Source organism: Scyliorhinus canicula, chromosome 21 (genome assembly GCF_902713615.1).
Source record: "Scyliorhinus canicula chromosome 21, sScyCan1.1, whole genome shotgun sequence".
Classification (NCBI taxonomy): domain Eukaryota; kingdom Metazoa; phylum Chordata; class Chondrichthyes; order Carcharhiniformes; family Scyliorhinidae; genus Scyliorhinus; species Scyliorhinus canicula.
This window is the reverse complement of record NC_052166.1, coordinates 2,442,292-2,463,243: the sequence shown is the minus strand read 5'-3', so window position 1 is coordinate 2,463,243 and position 20,952 is coordinate 2,442,292. Positions and strand designations below refer to the sequence as shown.

Below are 20,952 nucleotides of genomic sequence, written 5' to 3'. Positions count from 1 at the left end.
GTGGATCGAGACTGAGAGGCTGGCTGTGATCTGCCTCATAACTAGCTGCTCGAAGCATTTCATGATAACAGACGTCAGGGCGTCTTTGGGACAGGCTACCTTGTTCTTTTTTGGTATTATGGTGTTCTTCTTGAAGGACCAGCAGAGGAGTGAGGTGGTGAAGATATCTGCGAATCTTTTAGGTAGCGGATAATGTTCTCTTCTTATGTTATTATTTAAATCCTTCGGATCGATACATACTCTTAAGTACCCATTTGGTTTATGCACGCACACCACAGAGCTTACTCAGTGTGTCAGCTCAGTCACCTGTGATATGATATTTCATTGTTCCATTTTATCTAACTTGTCCTTGAGACGGTCTCTTAATGACGCTGGCACTCTTCTGGGTGCATGTTTCACTGGCTTAGAATCTTTTTACTGTCAGAGGGTCAGTACTGAGGGACTGCCGCACTGTCAGAGGGTCAGTACTGAGGGAGTGCCGCACTGTCAGAGGGTCAGTACTGAGGGAATGCTGCACTGTCAGAGGGTCAGTACTGAGGGAGCGCTGCACTGTCAGAGGGTCAGTACTGAGGGAGTGCCGCACTGTCAGAGGGTCAGTACTGAGGGAGTGCTGCACTGTCAGAGGGTCAGTACTGAGGGAGCGCTGCACTGTCAGAGGGTCAGTACTGAGGGAGTGCTGCACTGTCAGAGGGTCAGTACTGAGGGAATGCTGCACTGTCAGAGGGTCAGTACTGAGGGAGTGCTGCACTGTCAGAGGGTCAGTACTGAGGGAGTGCCGCACTGTCAGAGGGTCAGTACAGAGGGAGTGCTACACAGTCCGAGGGTCAGTGCTGAGGGAGTGCTGCACTGTCAGAGGGTCAGTGCTGAGGGAGTGCTACACTGTCAGATGGTCAGTGCTGAGGGAGTGCTGCACTGTCAGAGGGTCAGTGCTGAGGGAGTGCTGCACTGTCAGAGAGTCAGTACTGAGGGTGCTGCACTGTCAGAGGGTCAGTACTGAGGGAGTGCCGCACTGTCAGAGGGTCAGTACAGAGGGAGTGCTACACAGTTCGAGGGTCAGTGCTGAGGGAGTGCTGCACTGTCAGAGGGTCAGTGCTGAGGGAGTGCTACACTGTCAGAGGGTCAGTGCTGAGGGAGTGCTGCACTGTCAGAGGGTCAGTGCTGAGGGAGTGCTGCACTGTCAGAGGGTCAGTACTGAGGGAGTGCCGCACTGTCAGAGAGTCAGTACTGAGGGAGTGCCGCACTGTCAGAGGGTCAGTACTGAGGGAGCACCACACTGTCGGATGGTCAGTGCTGAGGGAGTGTTGCACTGTCGGAGGGTCAGTGCTGAGGGAGCGTCACACTGTTGGTGGGTCAGTACTGAGGGAGTGCCGCACTGTCAGAGGGTCAGTGCTGAGTGAGTGCCGCACTGTCAGAGGGTCAGTGCTGAGGGAACGCCGCACTGTCGGAGTGGCAGTGCTGAGGGAGCTCTGCACTGTCAGAGGGTCAGTGCTGAGGGAGCGTTGCACTGTCGGAGGGTCAGTGCTGAGGGAGCTCCGCACTGTCGGAGGGTCGGTGCTGAGGGAGCATCACACTGTCAGAGGGTCAGTGCTGAGGGAGCACCGCACTGTTGGAGGGTCAGTACTGAGGGAGTGCTGCACTGTCAGAGGGTCAGTGCTGAGGGAGTTCCGCACTGTGGGAGGGTCAGTACTGAGGGAGTGCCGCACTGTCAGAGGGTCAGCACTGAGGGAGTGCTGCACTGACGGAGGGTCAGTACTGAGGGAGCGCCGCACCGTCAGAGGGTCAGTACTGAGTAAGCTCCGCACTGTGAGAGGGTCATTAATGAGGACTCCCTCAATACTTTCTGTAATGAACTCCAATTGGCTTTATTGTTTGGCCAATTGGAGTATGAGCTCCCTCAATGATAGCTCATTGAGGGGGCCCATATAATCACCTGTGTAGGCTTTGCGAGCCAGTCTTAAGTTGACTGGACTGCTAGCAGCACTGTTTGTAGCTGCTCCTGTAATATCGTTATTGTAAATAAATATTGGTGTGGTGACGGAACTCCTGCCTCCTCTGGATTACTACACTTTCCATCCGATGGTGCGGCCACCCAGTGGACATCTCCATCATGCATGACTTCGAGCTAGAATAATATTGTTAATGTGTAAGTGGCGTGATGGACCCCTGAGTGAGGTGCGATTGATTCTGGCTAATGAAGAGCAATAAGATTCTCTGAAATCCTGATGGTCAACCTGAAAAGTGTGAGGTTGTCCATTTTGGAAGGACAAATATGAATGCGGAATACAGGGTTAACGGTAGGGTTCTTGGCAATGTGGAGGAGCAGAGAGATCTTGGGGTCTATGTTCATAGATCTTTGAAAGTTGCCACTCGAGTGGATAGAGCTGTGAAGAAGGCCTATGGTGTGCTAGCGTTCATTAGCAGAGGGATTGAATTTAAGAGCCGTGAGGTGATGATGCAGCTGTACAAAACCTTGGTACGGCCACATTTGGAGTACTGTGTGCAGTTCTGGTCGCCTCATTTTAGGAAGGATGTGGAAGCTTTGGAAAAGGTGCAAAGGAGATTTGCCAGGATGTTGCCTGTTATGGTGAGTAGGTCTTACGAGGAAAGATTGAGGGTGCTAGGCCTTTTCTCATTAGAACGGAGAAGGATGAGAGGCGACTTGATAGAGGTTTATAAGATGATAGGGGCCTCACGGTAGCATGGTGGTTAGCATCAATGCTTCACAGCTCCAGGGTCCCAGGTTCGATTCCTGGCTGGGTCACTGTCTGTGTGGAGTCTGCACGTCCTCCCTGTGTGTGCGTGGGTTTCCTCCGGGTGCTCCGGTTTCCTCCCACAGTCCAAAGATGTGCGGGTTAGGTGGATTGGCCATTCTAAATTGCCCGTAGTGTAAGGTTATTGGGGGTATTGTTGGGATACGGGTTACGTGGGTTTAAGTAGGGTGATCATTGCTCGGCACAATATCAAGGGCCGAAGGGCCTGTTCTGTGCTGTACTATTCTATGTCTATGATCAGGGGAATAGATAGAGTAGACAGTCAGAGACTTTTTCCCCGGGTGGAACAAACCATTACAAGGGGACATAAATTTACGGTAAATGGTGGAAGATATAGGGGGGATGTCAGAGGTAGGTTCTTTACCCAGAGAGTAGTGGGGGCATGGAATGCACTGCCTGTGGAAGTAGTTGAGTCGGAAACGTTAGGGACCTTCAAGCGGCTATTGGATAGGTACATGGATTATGGTAGAATAATGTTGTTCTTGAAAATACAGAAAAATGTGTCATTTGAAACATAGTAGTCTGGCAATATCTGGTCTGAGAGAAATCTGAGAGGATACAGGGAAAGATCCCATGAAGGGTTAATAGCAGCTGCAAAGAGCAGGATTATAAAATGCAGATTCTCACAAGCAGGCTTAGCAAACACATAGGTTTCATGTAATAAGCTAAAACAATGGCTCACACCTTCATTGAATGTAACTATCTTAGGAAGCATCTGGAAAAGCATGGATGAGAGTTTCAATTGAATTGAGTGATGAATGTTTAAAACAGGCAGGTCTTTCAAGTCATAACCAAGTGAAATTTTAGCATACAGCTAAAAGCAAAGGTTTCACACCTTCATTGAAATTAACTCTCTTAGTAAACAGCTGGAAAGGATGGATGATGTTCAGTTGAATTTAGTGTAAATTCTAAGTGTGAAATTCTACTAATACCAAGAAAATTAAAAGAAAATTGGAGACAACCTGTCTATGAGAAACATAATTTAAAGTCAAAATCAAAGGCAAAGTTATGAGCTGGGGACAATTGGAAAATTAAATTATTCAAATGACAGGAATTAAAAGTAACACCTATTGAAATCAAAGCATTTTTTGAATATCACAAAGGAACTTTGAACATCACAAAGGACAATGTAATCAGATCTGAGAGGTGAGGTTATGCCCAAAATGAATAATTAGTTGTATTAGAATGTTTAGATCAAAGATACTTTTAACAATCAAAGTGAAATAAGTTAATTTACAATAAGGTAATAAAAACTTAATAATTGTTAGAAAGAGAATATAAACCCAGGGAGCAGAAACAGGAGCAGATCAGAACTCAGGAGAACTCAGAGAGAGGAGAGAAGCATATTCAGCTTTCACAGCTCGGTCATGGGAAAGACAAGACGAGCAGCCGAGCTTAAACAGCTATACATCTAAGGAAGACTATAATTTAAACAGGAGTCAGAGTCAGCTTAGAGATAGCTAGCAGAGTTAGCTCTTATAGCTCAGTACATGGAATCGACAAGACACAGCAATGGAGCTAACCAGCAAACACATCCCAAGAAGAACAGACTTTAAAGAAGATTGATTGTCAAGGTGGGCCTGACGGTCCCTTCAACCAACCAGCAGGATCCAGAAGCAAGATCCTTTTACCTTTCTGTAAAGAAAGTGTTTGCAGCTTTTAAAAGAAAAAATATAATAATAAAATAACTTAACTTAACCTGAAAAAGTGGTTATTCCTAAAGTCTACTTTACTTACTTAGCAATGCAGGACCCAGGACATCGATGCTACTAAGTGGGAAGTAGGTAAAATCTTCGGTGAAGGTATGGGTTATACCGGGGATAACTTGAAAATATAGTTTGACATGAATAGCACCCACCGAAGCCTGCATCGGAGTCAGGGAGTGAGAATCCCTGTTCACCATTTAGAATGTCGGCCCTTTTTTGGTATAGGGGGAATTCTAAGAATAGTGGTGAGTTTTCAAAATCAGAGTTGAGATTAATTTGTTCTTAAGGGCAGCACGGTAGCATAGTGGTTAGCACAATTGCTTCACAGCTCCAGGGTCCCAGGTTCGATTCCCGGCTTGGGTCACTGTCTGTGTGGAGTCTGCACATCCTCCCTGTGTCTGCGTGGGTTTCCTCCGGGTGCTCCAGTTTCCTCCCACAGTCCAAAGATGTGCAGGTTGGGTGGATTGGCCATGATAAATTGCCCTTAGTGTCCAAAATTCTATGATCTATGATTAACCTAGGACAAAAGTTCGGCACAACATCGTGGGCCGAAGGGCCTGTTCTGTGCTGTATTTCTCTATGTTCTATGTCAACACTGGGAAGATTGCGAAATAACACGAAGGAGAATGTAAATCAAAATGAAATAGGCAGAAATATCGAGACAAAACCATGTTTAATAGAAAATATGAACCTTTAGACGGATACAATGCAGCGACTGTTGATAGATATGAAAATGAAATGATTGGATTAAATGTACAGATGCGACACCAAGCTTGCATCATCTGTTGAGATGATGTTAGTGAACATCTGAAGTTAACAAATCTCTGAGTGGTTTGACTGGACAAACAAATCAAACATGGACAGATGGCAGCACAGTAGCACAATGGTTAGCACAGTTGCTTCACAGCTCCAGGGTCCCAGGTTCGATTCCCCGCTGGGTCACTGTCTGTGCGGAGTCTGCACGTTCTCCCCGTGTCTGCGTGGGTTTCCTCCGGGTGCTCCGGTTTCCTCCCACAAGTCCAAAGACTTGCAAGTTTGGTGGATTGGCCATGATAAATTGCCCCGTGTCCAAAAAAGGTTAGGTGGGGTTATGGAGCGAGGGTGGAGATGTGGGCTTCGGCAGGGGTCTATTTCCAAGGGCCGGTGCAGTCTCGATGGGCTGAATGGCCTCCTTCTGCACTGTTGATTCCATGAAGATCAGATTGGACAGATTGGTCGAACGGTGATAAGTGGAGTTCAATCTGTTGTGTTGTATTTGGGGACGGCAAACGAGACAAGGGAGAGGACGTTTCTCCAATTGAATTTCGTAGAATTGTGGAGTGGTCGGGCTGGGAGGGCAACGGCTCACCCACCTAGAGGTCAGTAAAGCAAAGGGTAAGGCAACTCAGCCGGGTTTCTAAACACAGGGGCTCAGTTCATCTTCAATCTTCAGTGCTGGATGCTCTCTCCAAACCAAACACTGGAGGAGTCGGTCGGCATTGCACCCTTGGGAGGAGGGGAGGTTGAGAGGGATTTGACCGGGATGTTCAAAATTACAAGTGGGGTCAGGGAGAGGCGGAGAGTGGAGAAACCGTTCCCATTGGTAGGAGAATGGGGAACCAGAGGGGGGCACAGATTGAAGGCGAGGGAAGCGACGGACACAGAAGGACAAACGTTCTCACGCAGCGAGCGGTTAGAATCTGAATTGCTGCTGAGTGCGACAGAGGCAGGGTCGACCGAGGCTTTGGAAAGGAAATTGGGTCAATTACAGAAAAGCAAGTCTGAGTGATGTCACGGGGGGAGGGCGGGGAAGCGAAACGCTCATTCAACGAGCTGGTGCGAACACGATCAGCGCAATGGCCTCCTGCTCCGCACCAATTCTGCGATTCTGTGATACTCTCCGGTCCACGTTCTGCACACAGCGTAGCATCTCCTCTCTCCATTCCACTGAGGTTCTGAGGGCGAAACGGGAGAAGCAGACTCAACGCCGGAGACCACCAGAGTTTGTTATGTGTGCCGCCAATAACGGCCTTCGCTCCGTCATCTCTCTCATTGGGAATAAGGAGGAGGAGCCCGGGTTGATTAGAATAGTCAGTCGCCCTTGAGTCTGTGGTGATCATTACCCTCCATCAATCCAGTCCCCATATGCTGTAATCCCCCCCTCTACCATCCCAATCTTGTTCCCGTTGGTTCTAAACACCCCGCGAAGGGGAAACATCCTCTCGGCCCCCACCCTGGCAGCCCCCTCCCCCCTCAGAATCCGAGATGTCTCGAAGACCACCTCTCATTCTCCTCAACTCCAAGAGGCGCGACCTGTACAACCTTTCCTCACAAGACACAGACAAACCCCCTTCGTCACAGCAATCAGCCCAGTGAACCGTCTCGGAACATCTTACCATGGGATAATGTCACCCCCCCCCTCTCTCCCCCCTCCCTCTCTCCCCCTCCCCTCTCCCCTCTCTCCCCCTCCCCTCTCTCCCCCCTTGAGTAAGGGGTCAAAGCTGTCCACAGTCCTCCAAGTGCAGTCTCTGTACAGTTGAAGCAAAACATGCCCTACTTTTATACTCCACCCTCCCCCCCCCCCCCCCCCCCCCCCCCCCCCTACCAGGAATACGACCTCCTCCCCTCCCCACTGGGCCACCTGTCACTTGTTCTCACGATTTGCTCTCATTGATCACATATTCTGCTATTTTACCCTCACCCCGCTATTAGCACTTTCTTTATTGCTGCTATTAAAACTCCCTTTGTCCTGAGCCCAAATAGCTCTCCTGGCTCCCACCTATCCCGCACCTTCTATTTTGCCCCACCGCCTCTTAAACACGATAAGATCCATCACATTTCTCCCGCTCTCCAGCTCTGAAGAAGAGCCGCAGATGCTGCCAGACCTGCTGAGATTTCCCAGCGCGCTCTGTTTTCATCAAACATTTCCTTTGCCTTCCTCGTCAATCGCTTCAGCTTTTCGGGAAACTTCATTGACAGGGTGTGTGGGGCGTCGCTGGTTCAGGCCTGGCTTTTATTGCCCGTCCCTAATTGCCCCCCGAGAAGGCGGTGGGAGAGGCGCCATCTTGAACCCGCTGCAGTCCCGTGTGGCGTAGGTACACCCACTGTGCTGTTAGGGAGGGAGGGAACGGCAGGTATATTTCAGGTCAGGGACTGGTGCACGGGGCTTGGGGGGTGGTGGTGGGGGGGTGGTGTTCCCAGGTACCTGCCACCCCTTGCCCATTGTCCATTTTAAAGGGCGCCTCGATCTTGCTTCTGGTGGGTCCCGCTCTGATTCGCACCGCGTGATGGGAGCTGCCACTCGCCATTCTATTGTTTCAAAGAGGCTCACAATACGGCAGAGGGAGTTCCATCCCGATTTTCCCTCCCACTGCAACACTCCCCGTCTCTCAGCCTCGTCCCTGGAATTCCGCGGATGTGGGCACCGCTTGTGGCACAGTGGTTAGCACTGCTGCCTCACAGCCCCACGGTGCCAGGTTCGATCCTGCCCTTGGGTCACTGTGTGTGCGGAGTCTGCACCTTCTCCCCGTGACTGCGTGGGTTTCCTCCGGAAGCTCCGATTTCAACCCACAGTCCAAAGATGTACAGGTTCGGTGGATTGGCCGTGCTAAATTTCTCCTCAGTTTGGTGGGGTCACGGGGATAGGGCGGGTGGGCCTAGGTGGGGTGCTCTTTCAGAGGGTCAGTGCAGACATGATGGGCTGAATGGTCTACTTTTGCACTGTAGAGACTGTATAGATTCTATGAATGTGGTGGTCTGTCACTGGACACGTATGTGCCCCACCTCAGAGTGAAGGTGCTGAGGGGGTCACCACGGGTGGGGGGGGGGGGGGGGAGAGGGGACGTACCTCTCCATAAAGAACTGGCAGGTTGTGACCGACACACCCTTCACTCACCTTAGACCGTGTGCTTTGTCAAACCATCTCCTGGAATAAATAACAAAAGAAACTGAAGTCAGCAAACCAGGACTCTGATTGGCACCTTCCCAATCTGCCTACACAATCTACTGTGACAACTGGAAGGCTTTAGGAATATTGGATTCTAAGTATTGGGCAATTTAAGGGTCAAAGGCCTGGGGTCAGAGTGTGTTTGACTGCAGGGGTCATGCTTTTTAAAAATTCTGTTTTACAAGGTGCTTTTAGCAGCCAGATGGTGAAATTGCCAAAGGAATGTGTTTTTCAGTCTGGGCTAATGGACTGTGGTTTGACTGGGGAAGTCCCCGGGGAGTAAATGGTCATTGGATAGGCATATGGACGATAAGGGAATAGTGTAGAGGGACTTTAGAGGGGTTTCACAGGACGGGGCAACATCGTGGGCCGAAGGGCCTGTACTACGCTGTAATGTTCTATGTAATGTTCTATGTTCTAAATGTGCTTTGCGGTCTTCAGGGATCATTTGTTTTTCAGTTTGGGGGCGATGAGGTCGTTGCTGGGTGGAGCCAGGGAAGATGGAGGCAGTTTGAAAAACCTCAGAGAGACAGGTTTTGGAGAATGTTGAAAGAGGAGTTGAATTCTGATCTGCCTGACACTGAGCCCACAATTCCCCCACAGTAAGATAGATTGACAGCTGTATGTTTCTATTCTTGTTGTTTAAAGGAGATTGAATGTTTAGGGGATAATTGTAAACTATTGTGAAGTTAAAGAGTTTAATATTGTACTCATGATAAAGCTTTGTTTTAAAAAATAGTGAATTTCTATTTCTTCATACAATCGTTCCCGGAGCGAATCTTTCTTCCCACACAGTTTGAAAATAAATGAAACTATTTGTTTCAGTTTGCACATTCTCCCCGTGTCTGCGTGAGTCTCACCTCCACAACCCAAAAAGATGTGCAGGTTAGGTGGATTGGCCACACTAAATTGCCCCTTAAATGGAAAAAAAGAATTGGGTATTCTAAAAAACAAAATCTTTTTAAAATATTGCTGTTTCAGTCCAGTATGCTAGCCACTTGGGAACGCAAAGATTTTGCCCCAGCGACAGTGAAGGAACGGACAATATATTTCCCAGTCGGGATGGTGAGGGGCTCGGAGGGGAACCTCCAGGTGGTGGGGGTCCCAGGTATCTGCTGCTCTTGTCCTTCTAGATGGTGGAGGGTGTGGGTTTGGAAGGTGCTGCCTAAGGAGCCTTGGTGAGTTGCTGCGGTGCATCTTGTAGATGGGACACACGACTGCCACTGTGCGTCGGTGGTGGAGGGAGTGAATGTTTGTGGATGGGGTGTCGATCAAGCGGGGCTGCTTTATCCTGGATGGTGTTGAGCTTCTTGAGTGTTGTTGGAGCTGCGCTCATCCAGGCAAGTGGAGAGTTTCCATCACACTCCTGACTTGTGCCTTGTAGATCATGGACAGGCTTTGGGAAGCAACTTTGCTAACCACTGTGTAACCGTGCTGATATCATCAGCGAGCATCCGCATTCTGACCTTGCACAGGAGTGAAGGTCTTTGAGGAAGAAACTGAAGATGGTGGGGCCCAAGACAGAGTAAGAAATGATAGAGTCCATCCTTCAGTGCCTCCAGTCTGTACCAGATCTGACCTATGACCTTGAGCAATGCTAAAGCAGTGAGCTATATTGCGAGCCTGACTAATGAGGAATGTGGCACATGAATTTCAATGGCCATGTGTTGCCACCTATGTTAGGCCATACGTCACAATGACTGGCGGTGGCAGATCATATCAAATGGTACATCCCTTTGACTGTTCGCCCATGCTTAACTAGCTCCGCGAGATAAACTCAGAACATAGTGTCTGACGTTACTTGTGATTCCGCAATTGGACAGCACAGTCAGCCTGCGGGGAATTACGCCAATCACCATTCCAAGATGATCAGTCGCGTTTGCAATGTGGCTCACTTATACTTGCTAAAGGCACATATATTGCAACGCGGGAACCAGTCCTCTGCAAGTAGAAGGAACATGTCCAGGTATTGGAGTTTTAAAAGTTGAACAAAAGTGCGGTGGGTGATAACACCCTGGTGCATTCTCCATGGCAACGCCGTGGCCAATCAGAGACATCTTGCTAGCCAATCGGCAACCTGTAACCCTGTGGTATAAATTGCAGTTTGCTCTGAAATTTGGAATTCTTGCATCTGCCCTGGTGAGTCTGAGATAAAAAGATTTGGCAGCCTGGGCCTTTGCTCAGGAAGTTCTGTGCCGTCAGGGTGACAGTTAGACAAATAAGGGAGCTGGTTCGGTTAACGGGCCAGTTTTCCCATTCCCCAGGGTCGGATGGACGCTGCCCTCGTGTCAGAGTGTGGGACCCAGAGCTGGAGCCTAGTAACCAGACTTGTGATGACCTTGTTCCCAGGTGCGTTACCTGACGTTGCACTGGAGGCCGAGGCATTCGGACGCATGCTGGTCTGAGTCCGGTTCGACATCGGCCCCCGCTGACATTTCTGGAAAAGCACTGTGGGAAAGCAGAGCATGCTGTGAGTACTAATGCGGTCCTCACCCTGTCACTGCTTGTGGTCAATTGTTTCGAGTGTGTGTGTTTAGAATTACCTTTAGGTTCGACGATCTGAGGTTGGTGTCCTGAAAGGGAGATAAAACAGGGTTCAAATCTTGACAAATGAACTAGTTCGAACACAAGAAGCGGGATTGGGGGGGAGGCCATTCAACCCCTCAAGCCTGTCCATCATTCAACAAGTTCATGGCGGCTATTCCAAGCCCCTTTTCCGCTCTGCCCTCTAACCCCTGCATTCTCTCAATGCTGAATTTGACACTCCCATGTTGTAAATTGTCTGTTTTAATTCAAGGTGAGGTCCAATGTCCTGGAGGGAGGGATGTTCGTCACCCTAAACGCTACCTGGAGACAGGCCCAGGCGATCTGTTACCAAAATCTGTGGAAAATTCAGCGACTATTTTCACTCAGGAGAATGTGAAACTGGCATCAAAATCCCCCCTCCCTGTTTTCTGTACCTACATCGTCCTTCTTCCTGGTGAACACAGATGCAAAATATTTAATACCTCACCTACCACTTTCCGCTCCACACACACACACACACACATACATTGCTATTTTGCTCCCTATTAGGCCCTACTTTTGCTCTGGTTACCCTCTGGTCTCTAATAAACTTTGAAAACACCTTGGGATTTCCTTTTATTTTCAATGCCCCCTCTTGGCTCTCGAAATTTCTTTTTAAGTACCCCCTGCACTTTCAATATTCCTCCAGGGGACTCACTAGTTTTGAGCGCCACCCCTCCCCCCTCCTCCCCTGTGCCTGTTAGAAGTTTTCCTCTTTTTCCTTATCCAATCCTGTATTGCCTTTGCCATCCAGGGTTCTCCGGGTTTCGGCTCCCACTCTTGACCTTTACAGGAACATGGTGGCTTTGTGCTCTCTCGAATTCCTTTCTGAATGACTCCCACTGCTCTGACGTGGATTTTCCTCCAAGCAGCTGCTCCCAGCCCACTTTGGCCAGATCCGATCTCATTGCATTAAAATCGCCCCCCCTCCCCCCCCACCCCCACCCCGGTTCAGAAACTTTACATTGTCCTTTTCCATAACTGCCTTAAATCTTACCGAGTTAGGGTCACTATCACTGAAATGCTCCCCAAATGGCTTCTACTACCTAACCAGCTTCATTCCCTAAAATTATGGCAGGTATCACCCCCTCTCCTGTCGGGCGTTCCATGCACTGGCCCAAAATGCACTCCTGGATGCAATTTAAGAATTCCGCCCCTTCTGAGCCTTTCACGCTTCAGCTATCCCAATTAATACTGCCTGAAAGGCCGGAGGAGGCCGGAACCCTCACAACAGTTAAGAAGTGTTGAGATGAGCACTCGGAACGGCAGAGCGGACGAGGCTATGGACCAAGTGCTGGAAAATGGGCTGAGTATGGATAGGTGCTTGAAGGCCGGTGCAGAAACGATGGGCTGAAGGGCCTCTTTATGTGCTGTAAAACTCAAAGACGACCGTCAGGATTTTATCCCCTGTTTGGTCTGGGTCTGTCCCTGGTTCCTCGCCTCTCCCGGACGAGGAGGTAGATGTGACAACACCTTGTGTGTAGAGGGCCGGGTGTGGCAAACCCCTTCATGAAAAATGGTTTCCTTTTGGGGGTTTCCAGGAAGAACCTCGAGCCTCAGGTAACTTTGCAAGCCCCACATACCCTGCCACCCCCGTTGGGGAGACAGGGTTGGTGTTGGGAGCTCCCATTGGAGGTTGGCATTTGAACAGGCGGCAGTAACAATGCCCCAATGCCCTGAGAATATGGGGCCCATGCTCAGACCCCGCCCCCTCTCCCCCTGTACCTTGACGCTCCATACGAACGAGACCTCCGCCCACCGCAGTCAGGATTCCCACAATTCCGAACACTATTCCGATAACGGCCGCAGTAGACAGTGGGCCCTTGCGTTGGCGAACTTCAGACCAGGCCGAGGAAGTGGAGGAAAAAGACGATTGACAAGAGAATGGGAATAAATGAGAAAATATCCTCCATTTGAGAACAGGGAAATTTTATTTTCCTAAACTCTGTTTCTAAACGATTATCCAGCCAGTTTGATCCAAGATACACCAGGATCAACTCTCCCTCGACACTGTCCCCATCAAACACTCCCAGGGCAGGTACAACACGGGGATAGATACAGAGTAAAGCTCCCTCTACACTGTCCCCATCAAACACTCCCAGGACAGGTACAGCACGGGGTTAGATACAGAGTAAAGCTCCCTCTACACTGTCCCCATCAAACACTCCCAGGACAGGCACAGCACGGGGTTAGATACAGTGTAAAGCGCCCTCTACACTGTCCCCATCAAACACTCCCAGGGCAGGTACAGCACGGGGATAGATACAGAGTAAAGCTCCCTCTACACTGTCCCCATCAAACACTCCCAGGACAGGCACAGCACGGGGTTAGATACAGTGTAAAGCGCCCTCTACACTGTCCCCATCAAACACTCCCAGGACAGGCACAGCAGGGGGCTAGATACAGAGTAAAGCTCCCTCTACACTATCTCCATCAAACACTCCCAGGTCAGGTACAGCATGGGGTTAGATACAGAGTAAAGTTCTGTCTAAACTGTCCCCATCAAACACTGCCAGGACAGGTACAGCACCGGGTTAGATACAGAGTAAAGGTCTCTACACTGTCCCCAACAAACACTCCCAGGACAGGTACAGCACAGGGTTAGATACAGAGTAAAGCTCCCTCCACACTGTCCCCATCAAACACTCCCAGGACAGGTACAGCACAGGGTTAGATACAGAGTAAAGCTCCCTCCACACTGTCCCCATCAAACACTCCCAGGACAGGTACAGCACGGGGTTAGATACAGAGTAAAGCTCCCTCTACACTGGCCCCATGAAACACTCCCAGGACAGGACAGCACGGGGTTAGATACAGAGTAAAGCTCTCTCTACACTGTCCCCATCAAACACTCCCAGGACAGGTACAGCACGGGGTTAGATACAGGGTAAAGCTCCCTCTACACTGTCGCCATCAAACACTCCCAGGACAGGTACAGCACGGGGTTAGATACAGAGTAAAGCTCCCTCTACACTGTCCCCATCAAACACTCCCAGGACCGGTACAGCACGCGGTTAGATACAGAGTAAAGCTCCCTCTACACTGTCCCCATCAAACACTCCCAGGACAGGTACAGCACGGGGTTAGATACAGAGTAAAGCTCCCTCTACACTGTCCCCATCAAACACTCCCAGGACAGGTACAGCACGGGGTTAGATACAGAGTAAAGCTCCCTCTACACTGCCCCCATCAAACACTCCCAGGACAGGTAGAGCACGGGGCTAGATACAGAGTAAAGCTCCCTCTACACTGTCCCCATCAAACACTCCCAGGAAAGGTACAGCACGGGGTTAGATACAGAGTAAAGCTCCCTCTACACTGTCCCCATCAAACACACCCAGGGCAGGTACAGCACGGAGTTAGATACAGAGTAAAGCTCCCTCTACAATGTCCCCATCAAACACTCCCAGGGCAGGTACAGCACGGGGTTAGATACAGAGTAAAGCTCCCTCTACACTGTCCCCATCAAACACTCCCAGGACAGGTACAGCACGGGGTTAGATACAGAGTAAAGCTCCCTCTACACAGTCCCCATCAAACACTCCCAGGACAGGTACAGCACGGGGTTAGATACAGAGTAAAGCTCCCTCTACACTATCCCCATCAAACACTCCCAGGACAGGTACAGCACAGGGTTAGATACAGAGTAAAGCTCCCTCTACACTGTCCCCATCAAACACTCCCAGGCCAGGTACAGCACGGGGTTAGATACAGAGTAAAGCTCCCTCTACACTGTGCCCATCAAACACTCTCAGGACAGGTACAGAACGGGGTTAGGTACAGAGTAAAGCTCCCTCTACACTGTGCCCATCAAACACTCCCAGGACCGGCACAGCACGGGGTTAGATACAGAGTAAATCTCCCTCTACACTGTGCCCATCAAACACTCTCAGGACAGGTACAGCACGGGGTTAGATACAGAGCAAAGCTCCCTCTACACTGTCCCCATCAAACACTCCCAGGACAGGTACAGCACGGGGTTAGATACAGAGTAAAGCTCCCTCTACACTGTCCCCATCAAACACTCCCAGGCCAGGTACAGCACGGGGTTAGATACAGAGTAAAGCTCCCTCTACACTGTCCCCATCAAACACTCCCAGGACAGGTACAGCACGGGGTTAGATACAGAGTAAAGCTCCCTCTACACTGTCCCCATTAAACACTCCCAGGACAGGTACAGCACGGGGTTAGATACAGAGTAAACCTCCCTCTACACTGTCCCCATTAAACACTCCCAGGCCAGGTACAGCACGGGGTTAGATACAGAGTAAAGCTCCCTCTACACTGTCCCCATCAAACACTCCCAGGACAGGTACAGCACGGGGTTAGATACAGAGTAAAGCTCCCTCTACACTGTCCCCATCAAACACTCCCAGGACAGGTACAGCACGGGGTTAGATACAGAGTAAAGCTCCCTCTACACTGTCCCCATCAAACACTCCCAGGACAGGTACAGCACGGGGTTAGATACAGAGTAAAGCTCCCTCTACACTGTCCCCATCAAACACTCCCAGGACAGGTACATGTTCAGCCTGAGGCGAGATGTAATGTCTCTGTCTCTGTACAGCTTGGTTAAGATTGACCTACCCCAGTCAGTGCGGTGACCCTCGGGGTAGGTGATATGCTCCACAAAGCAAGTATAAGTGTCCTCTGTCTTGGGGTCAATGTCGATGAATGCAGCTGTCTGGAAGGTTCTCTCGCCGTTTGAGAGGATTGGCGTCTGGGCTAATTGCTGGTTGACACTCCCACCATTTCTCAGCCAGCTCACGTTGAGAGCTCGTGGGTAGAAGCCGGCCACAATACACTGAAGCTGGCTGGAACGGCCAAACGTCTCCAGGTCCTTGAAGGAGACGGTCACTGAGGGAGGCACTGATGACAAAAACAGTTACTTTTAATTCTGCACTCCCTCCCACTGCCCGTCACTGCCCCCAACACCAGGCTCTCACTCTCACTGGGGTACGGGCTCCACCGATACTGGCAGCTACATACCTCAGCCTGGGACGTGCAACAGGAGGAGCCCATTCAGCCCCTTCTCGAGCCTGTTACACAGGAACAGGAAGTTCATTCAGCCCCTCTCCAGCCTGTAACCCAGGAACAGGGGGCCATTCAGCCCCTTTTCGGATCTGTTACACAGGAACAGGAGAAGCTCATTCAGCCCCTCTCCAGCCTGTTACACAGGAACAGGAGGCCCATTCAGCCCCTCTCGAGCCTGTTACACAGGAACAGGAGGAGGCCCATTCAGCCCCTCTTGAGCCTGTTATGCAGGAACAGGAGAAGGCCCATTCAGCCCCTCTTGAGCCTGTTATGCAGGAACAGGAGGAGGCCCATTCAGCCCCTCTCGAGCCTGTTACACAGGAACAGGAGGAGGCCCATTCAGCCCCTCTTGAGCCTGTTATGCAGGAACAGGAGAAGGCCCATTCAGCCCCTCTTGAGCCTGTTACACAGGAACAGGAGAAGGCCCATTCAGCCCCTCTCGAGCCTGTTGCACAGGAACAGGATGAGGCCCATTCAGCCCCTCTGGAGCCTGTGACACAGGAACAGGAGGAGGCCCATTCAGCCCCTCTCGAGCCTGTTATACAGGGACAGGAGGAGCCCATTCAGCCCCTTCTCGGGTCTGTTACACAGCAACAGGAGGAGCCCATTCAGCCCCTTCTCGGGTCTGTTACACAGGAACAGGAGGAGTCCCATTCAGCCCCTCTCGAGCCTGTTACACAGGAACAGGAGGAGGCCCATTCAGCCCCTCTCCAGCCTGTTACACAGGAACAGGAGGAGCCCATTCAGCCCCTCTCGAGCCTGTTACACAGGAACAGGAGGTTGCCCATTCAGCCCCTCTCCAGCCTGTTATACAGGAACAGGAGGCCCATTCAGCCCCTCTCCAGCCTGTTACACAGGAACAGGAGGCCCATTCAGCCCCTCTCCAGTCTGTTATACAGGAACAGGGGGAGGCCCATTCAGCCCCTCTCCGGCCTGTTACACAGGAACAGGAGGCCCATTCAGCCCCTCTCCAGTCTGTTACACAGGAACAGGAGGCCCATTCAGCCCCTCTCCAGCCTGTTACACAGGAACAGGAGGAGGCCCATTCAGCCCCTCTCCAGCCTGTTACACAAGAACAGGAGGAGGCCCATTCAGCCCCTCTCGAGTCTGTTACACAGGAACAGGAGGAGACCATTCAGCCCCTCTCCAGCCTGTTACACAGGAACAGGAGGATGCCCATTCAGCCCCTCTCCAGCCTGTTACACAGGAACAGGAGGCCCATTCAGCCCCTCTCCAGCCTGTTACACAGGAACAAGAGGCCCAATCAGCCCCTCTCCAGCCTGTTATACAGGAACAGGAGGAGGCCCATTCAGCCCCTCTCCAGCCTGTTATACAGGAACAGGAGGAGGCCCATTCAGCCCCTCTCCAGCCTGTTACACAGGAACAGGAGGAGACCATTCAGCCCCTCTCGAGCCTGTGACACAGGGACAGGAGGAGGCCATTCAGCCCCTCTCCAGCCTGTTACAGAGGAACAGGAGGAGGCCCATTCAGCCCCTCTCCAGCCTGTTACACAGGAACAGGAGGAGTCCCATTCAGCCCCTCTCAGCATATTCCACCATTCTAAGAGATCGCAGCTGATCTGCGATCTACATATTCTGAACGACCTTTGCTCCCGCAATTCCTGACCACCTGTGGCTAACAAAAAACTCAATCAGACGGATCTAAAATGATGAATTGACCCGGTATTGATCACCAATTATCGAGCGAGTTCCAAACTCTCTCGCTCTCTTTATGTGTACGGTTCCCGGGCCTTGTGGAGCGAGGGAGGGAGGGAGGGAGGGAGGGAGGGGGGAGGGGAGACAATTGCGGCTTCGAGAGGGGTAGACTAGTGCAGGGGAGGGGAGCGAGGGAGGGCCCAGAGTTCTAACATCCCAGGTGAGGAGGGGAGGGAGGCCATCTTGGAGGGGGCCTTCAGACTGAGGTGCTACCCACCCCTCCACACCCCCCCCCGGAGACCCCCCCTCTAACCCCCCACAGACCCCCCTCCTCCCAACCCCGCAGACTCACCTCCCCTCCACCCACTGCAGACCCCCCCACTCACCCCTCCAACTCACCCCTCCCCCACTCCCCCCACTCCCCCCTCCCCCATTGCAGACCCCCCCCACTCACCCCTCCAACTCACCCCTCCCCCCCACTCACCCCTCCAACTCACCCCTCCCCCCCCCACTCCCCCTCTCCCCCCCCACTCACTCCCCACTCACCCGTCCCCATCTCAGCCCCCCTCCTCCCCACCTGCAGACCCCCCACTCACCTCTCCCCCGACTCACCCCTCACCCCACTCACCCCTCCACCCAACTCACCCCCCCCCCCCACTTTATGGGGAGCACGGTAGCATGGTGGTTAGCATAAATGCTTCACAGCTCCAGGGTCCCAGGTTCGGTTCCCGGCTGGGTCACTGTCTGTGTGGAGTCTGCACGTCCTCCCCGTGTGTGCGTGGGTTTCCTCTGGGTGCTCCGGTTTCCTCCCACAGTCCAAAGATGTGCGGGTTAGGTGGATTGGCCAGGCTAAATTGCCCGTAGTGTCCTTAAAAAGTAAGGTTAATGGGGGGGGGGGGGGGGGGTTGTTGGGTTACGGGTATAGGGTGGATACGTGGGTTTGAGTCGGGTGATCATGGCTCGGCACAACATCGAGGGCCGAAGGGCCTGTTCTGTGCTGTACTGTTCTATGTTCTATGTTCACCTGTCTCCATCTCAGCCCCCCTCCCCACCTGCAGACCCCCGACTTACCCCATCGCCCCCACTCCCCCCTATTCCGCCCCTTGCAGACCCCCCCCACCACCCCGGCAGACCCCGCTCCCCCCCCGCAGACCCATCCACCCCTCCCCACCCACACTCAACCTCCCCCATCACCCCCACTCCCCCCCTACTCCGCCCCTCGCAGACCTCCTCACCCCCGCAGACCCATTCACCCCCCCCACCCCCCACACCCCACCCCCCACTCAACCTCCCCCACCGCATCCCCTCACACCCCCCCCCCCAACTCACCCCTCCCCCACTCCCCCCACCCTCCCCACCCCCCACACCCCATCCCCCACTCAACCTCCCCCACCACATCCCTTCACACCCCACCCCCCCCCCCCCCAACTCACCCCTCCCCCACTCACCCCACCCTCCCCACTCCCCCCACCCCACCATGTCTCACCTTCTCGGTCAAGTGTGCCAGCTCCTGCCTCCAGAAGCTGGCTGAGAAAATCAATGGCGTCCTGGACCTCAACCCAGATGTCCTTCAGGGCCTTTGGGTCCCTGTTGAGGCTGTCCACTTCAGTTTTCACCGTGGGGCTCTCCGCCGTTAGCAGGCCTGCCTGGGTGTCATAGCCAGTTATGCTGTACCCGTTGTAAGCCATCATCCAGGAGCAGCCCAAAATATCTTTCCGAGAGACAGCCGCCCTGTCACAGTCCAGCTGTTGCTGGACCACACCTGGGGAGGGGTGGGGGGAGGGGTGGGGGGAGGGGTGGGGGGAGGGGTGGGGGAAGGGGTGGGGGGGAGGGGTGGGGGGAGGGGTGGGGGGAGGGGTGGGGGGGGAGGGGTGGGGGGGGAGGGGTGGGGGGGGGGGAGGGGTGGGGGGGGGAGGGGTGGGGGGGGAGGGGTGGGGGGGGGAGGGGTGGGGCGGGAGGAGGTGGATGCAGGGAGAGGGTCCGAGGAGGAAAAGGGACAACAGGAGATGGTTTAAGTTCACAGAATTCACAGATTATCTTAGAATTTACAGTGCAGAAGGAGGCCATTCGGCCCATCGAGTCTGCACCGGCTCTTGGAAAGAGCACCCTACCCAAGGTCAACACCTCCACCCGATCCCCATAACCCAGTAACCCCACCCAACACTAAGGGCAATTTTGGACCCTGAGGGCAATTTATCACGGCCAACCCACCTAACCTGCACATCTTTGGACTGTGGGAGGAAACCGGAGCACCCGGAGGAAACCCACGCACACACGGGGAGGACATGCAGACTCCGCACAGACAGTGACCCAAGCCGGGAATCGAATCTGGGACCCTGGAGCTCTGAAGCAATTGCGCTATCCACAATGCTACCGTGCTGCCCAGACAATACATGCTGGGGCATGTGGAGAAACGTGGGCTTGATTCGCTGTTTCAAAGGCTAAGTGTTGATGCCCGCGGAGGATGTGAGGAGTTTTACGACAGAAAAATCGGCGGAACACCTGCATCGACCGGTACCACGTGGAGCACAATGAATTCCACGGGGAACGTTGCCGGATTCGCCGGGTCCGTGATTGCTGCTCATGATCGTCCTCACTGTCAACAGGGGTGGTACCAGGGGATTGGAGAGTGGCGAATGTCGTGCCCCTGTTCAAAAAAGGGAATAGGGATAACCCTGGGAATTACAGGCCAGTTAGTCTTACTTCGGTGGTCGGCAAAGTAATGGAAATGGTACTGAGGGATAGAACATAGAACATAGAACGGTACAGCACAGAACAGGCCCTTCGGCCCTCGATGTTGTGCCGAGCAATGATCACCCTACTCAAACCCACGTATCCACCCTATACCCGTAACCCAACAACCCCCCCCCCCCTTAACCTTACTTTTTAGGACACTACGGGCAATTTAGCATGTCCAATCCACCTAACCCGCACATCTTTGGACTGTGGGAGGAAACTGGAGCACCCGGAGGAAACCCACGCACACACGGGGAGGACATGCAGACTCCGCACAGACTGTGACCCAGCCGGGAACCGAACCTGCGATCCTGGAGCTGTGAAGCATTTATGCTAACCACCATGCTACCGTGCTGCCCTAATAGGATAGGATTCCTGAGCTTCTGGAAAGACACTGCTTGATTAGGGAGAGTCAGCACGGATTTGTGAGGGGTAGGTCTTGCCTTACAAGTCTTATTGGATTCTTTGAGGAGGTGATCAAGCACATGGATGAAGGTAAAGCAGTGGATGTAGTATACATGGATTTTAGGAAGGCATTTGATAAGGTTCCCCATGGTAGG

General features: G+C 52.3%; 1 protein-coding gene across 1 annotated transcript in view; it reads right to left on the bottom strand.

Annotated features, from left to right (window-relative positions):
- Window positions 1-5,555: 5,555 nt before the first annotated feature.
- The window catches only part of LOC119955697 (SLA class II histocompatibility antigen, DQ haplotype C beta chain-like), a 19,267-nt gene continuing 3,870 nt past the window's right edge, over window positions 5,556-20,952 (bottom strand). Inside the window, exons 2-8 of the mRNA XM_038782160.1 lie at window positions 19,143-19,418; window positions 15,555-15,836; window positions 12,693-12,803; window positions 10,946-10,975; window positions 10,761-10,850; window positions 8,352-8,381; window positions 5,556-6,411 (exon numbers count right to left, since the gene is read on the bottom strand). Of these exons, the coding sequence (XP_038638088.1) occupies window positions 8,353-8,381; window positions 10,761-10,850; window positions 10,946-10,975; window positions 12,693-12,803; window positions 15,555-15,836; window positions 19,143-19,418 (818 nt within the window). The 3' untranslated portion in view covers window positions 5,556-6,411; window position 8,352. The remainder of the gene's footprint in view (window positions 6,412-8,351; window positions 8,382-10,760; window positions 10,851-10,945; window positions 10,976-12,692; window positions 12,804-15,554; window positions 15,837-19,142; window positions 19,419-20,952) is intronic.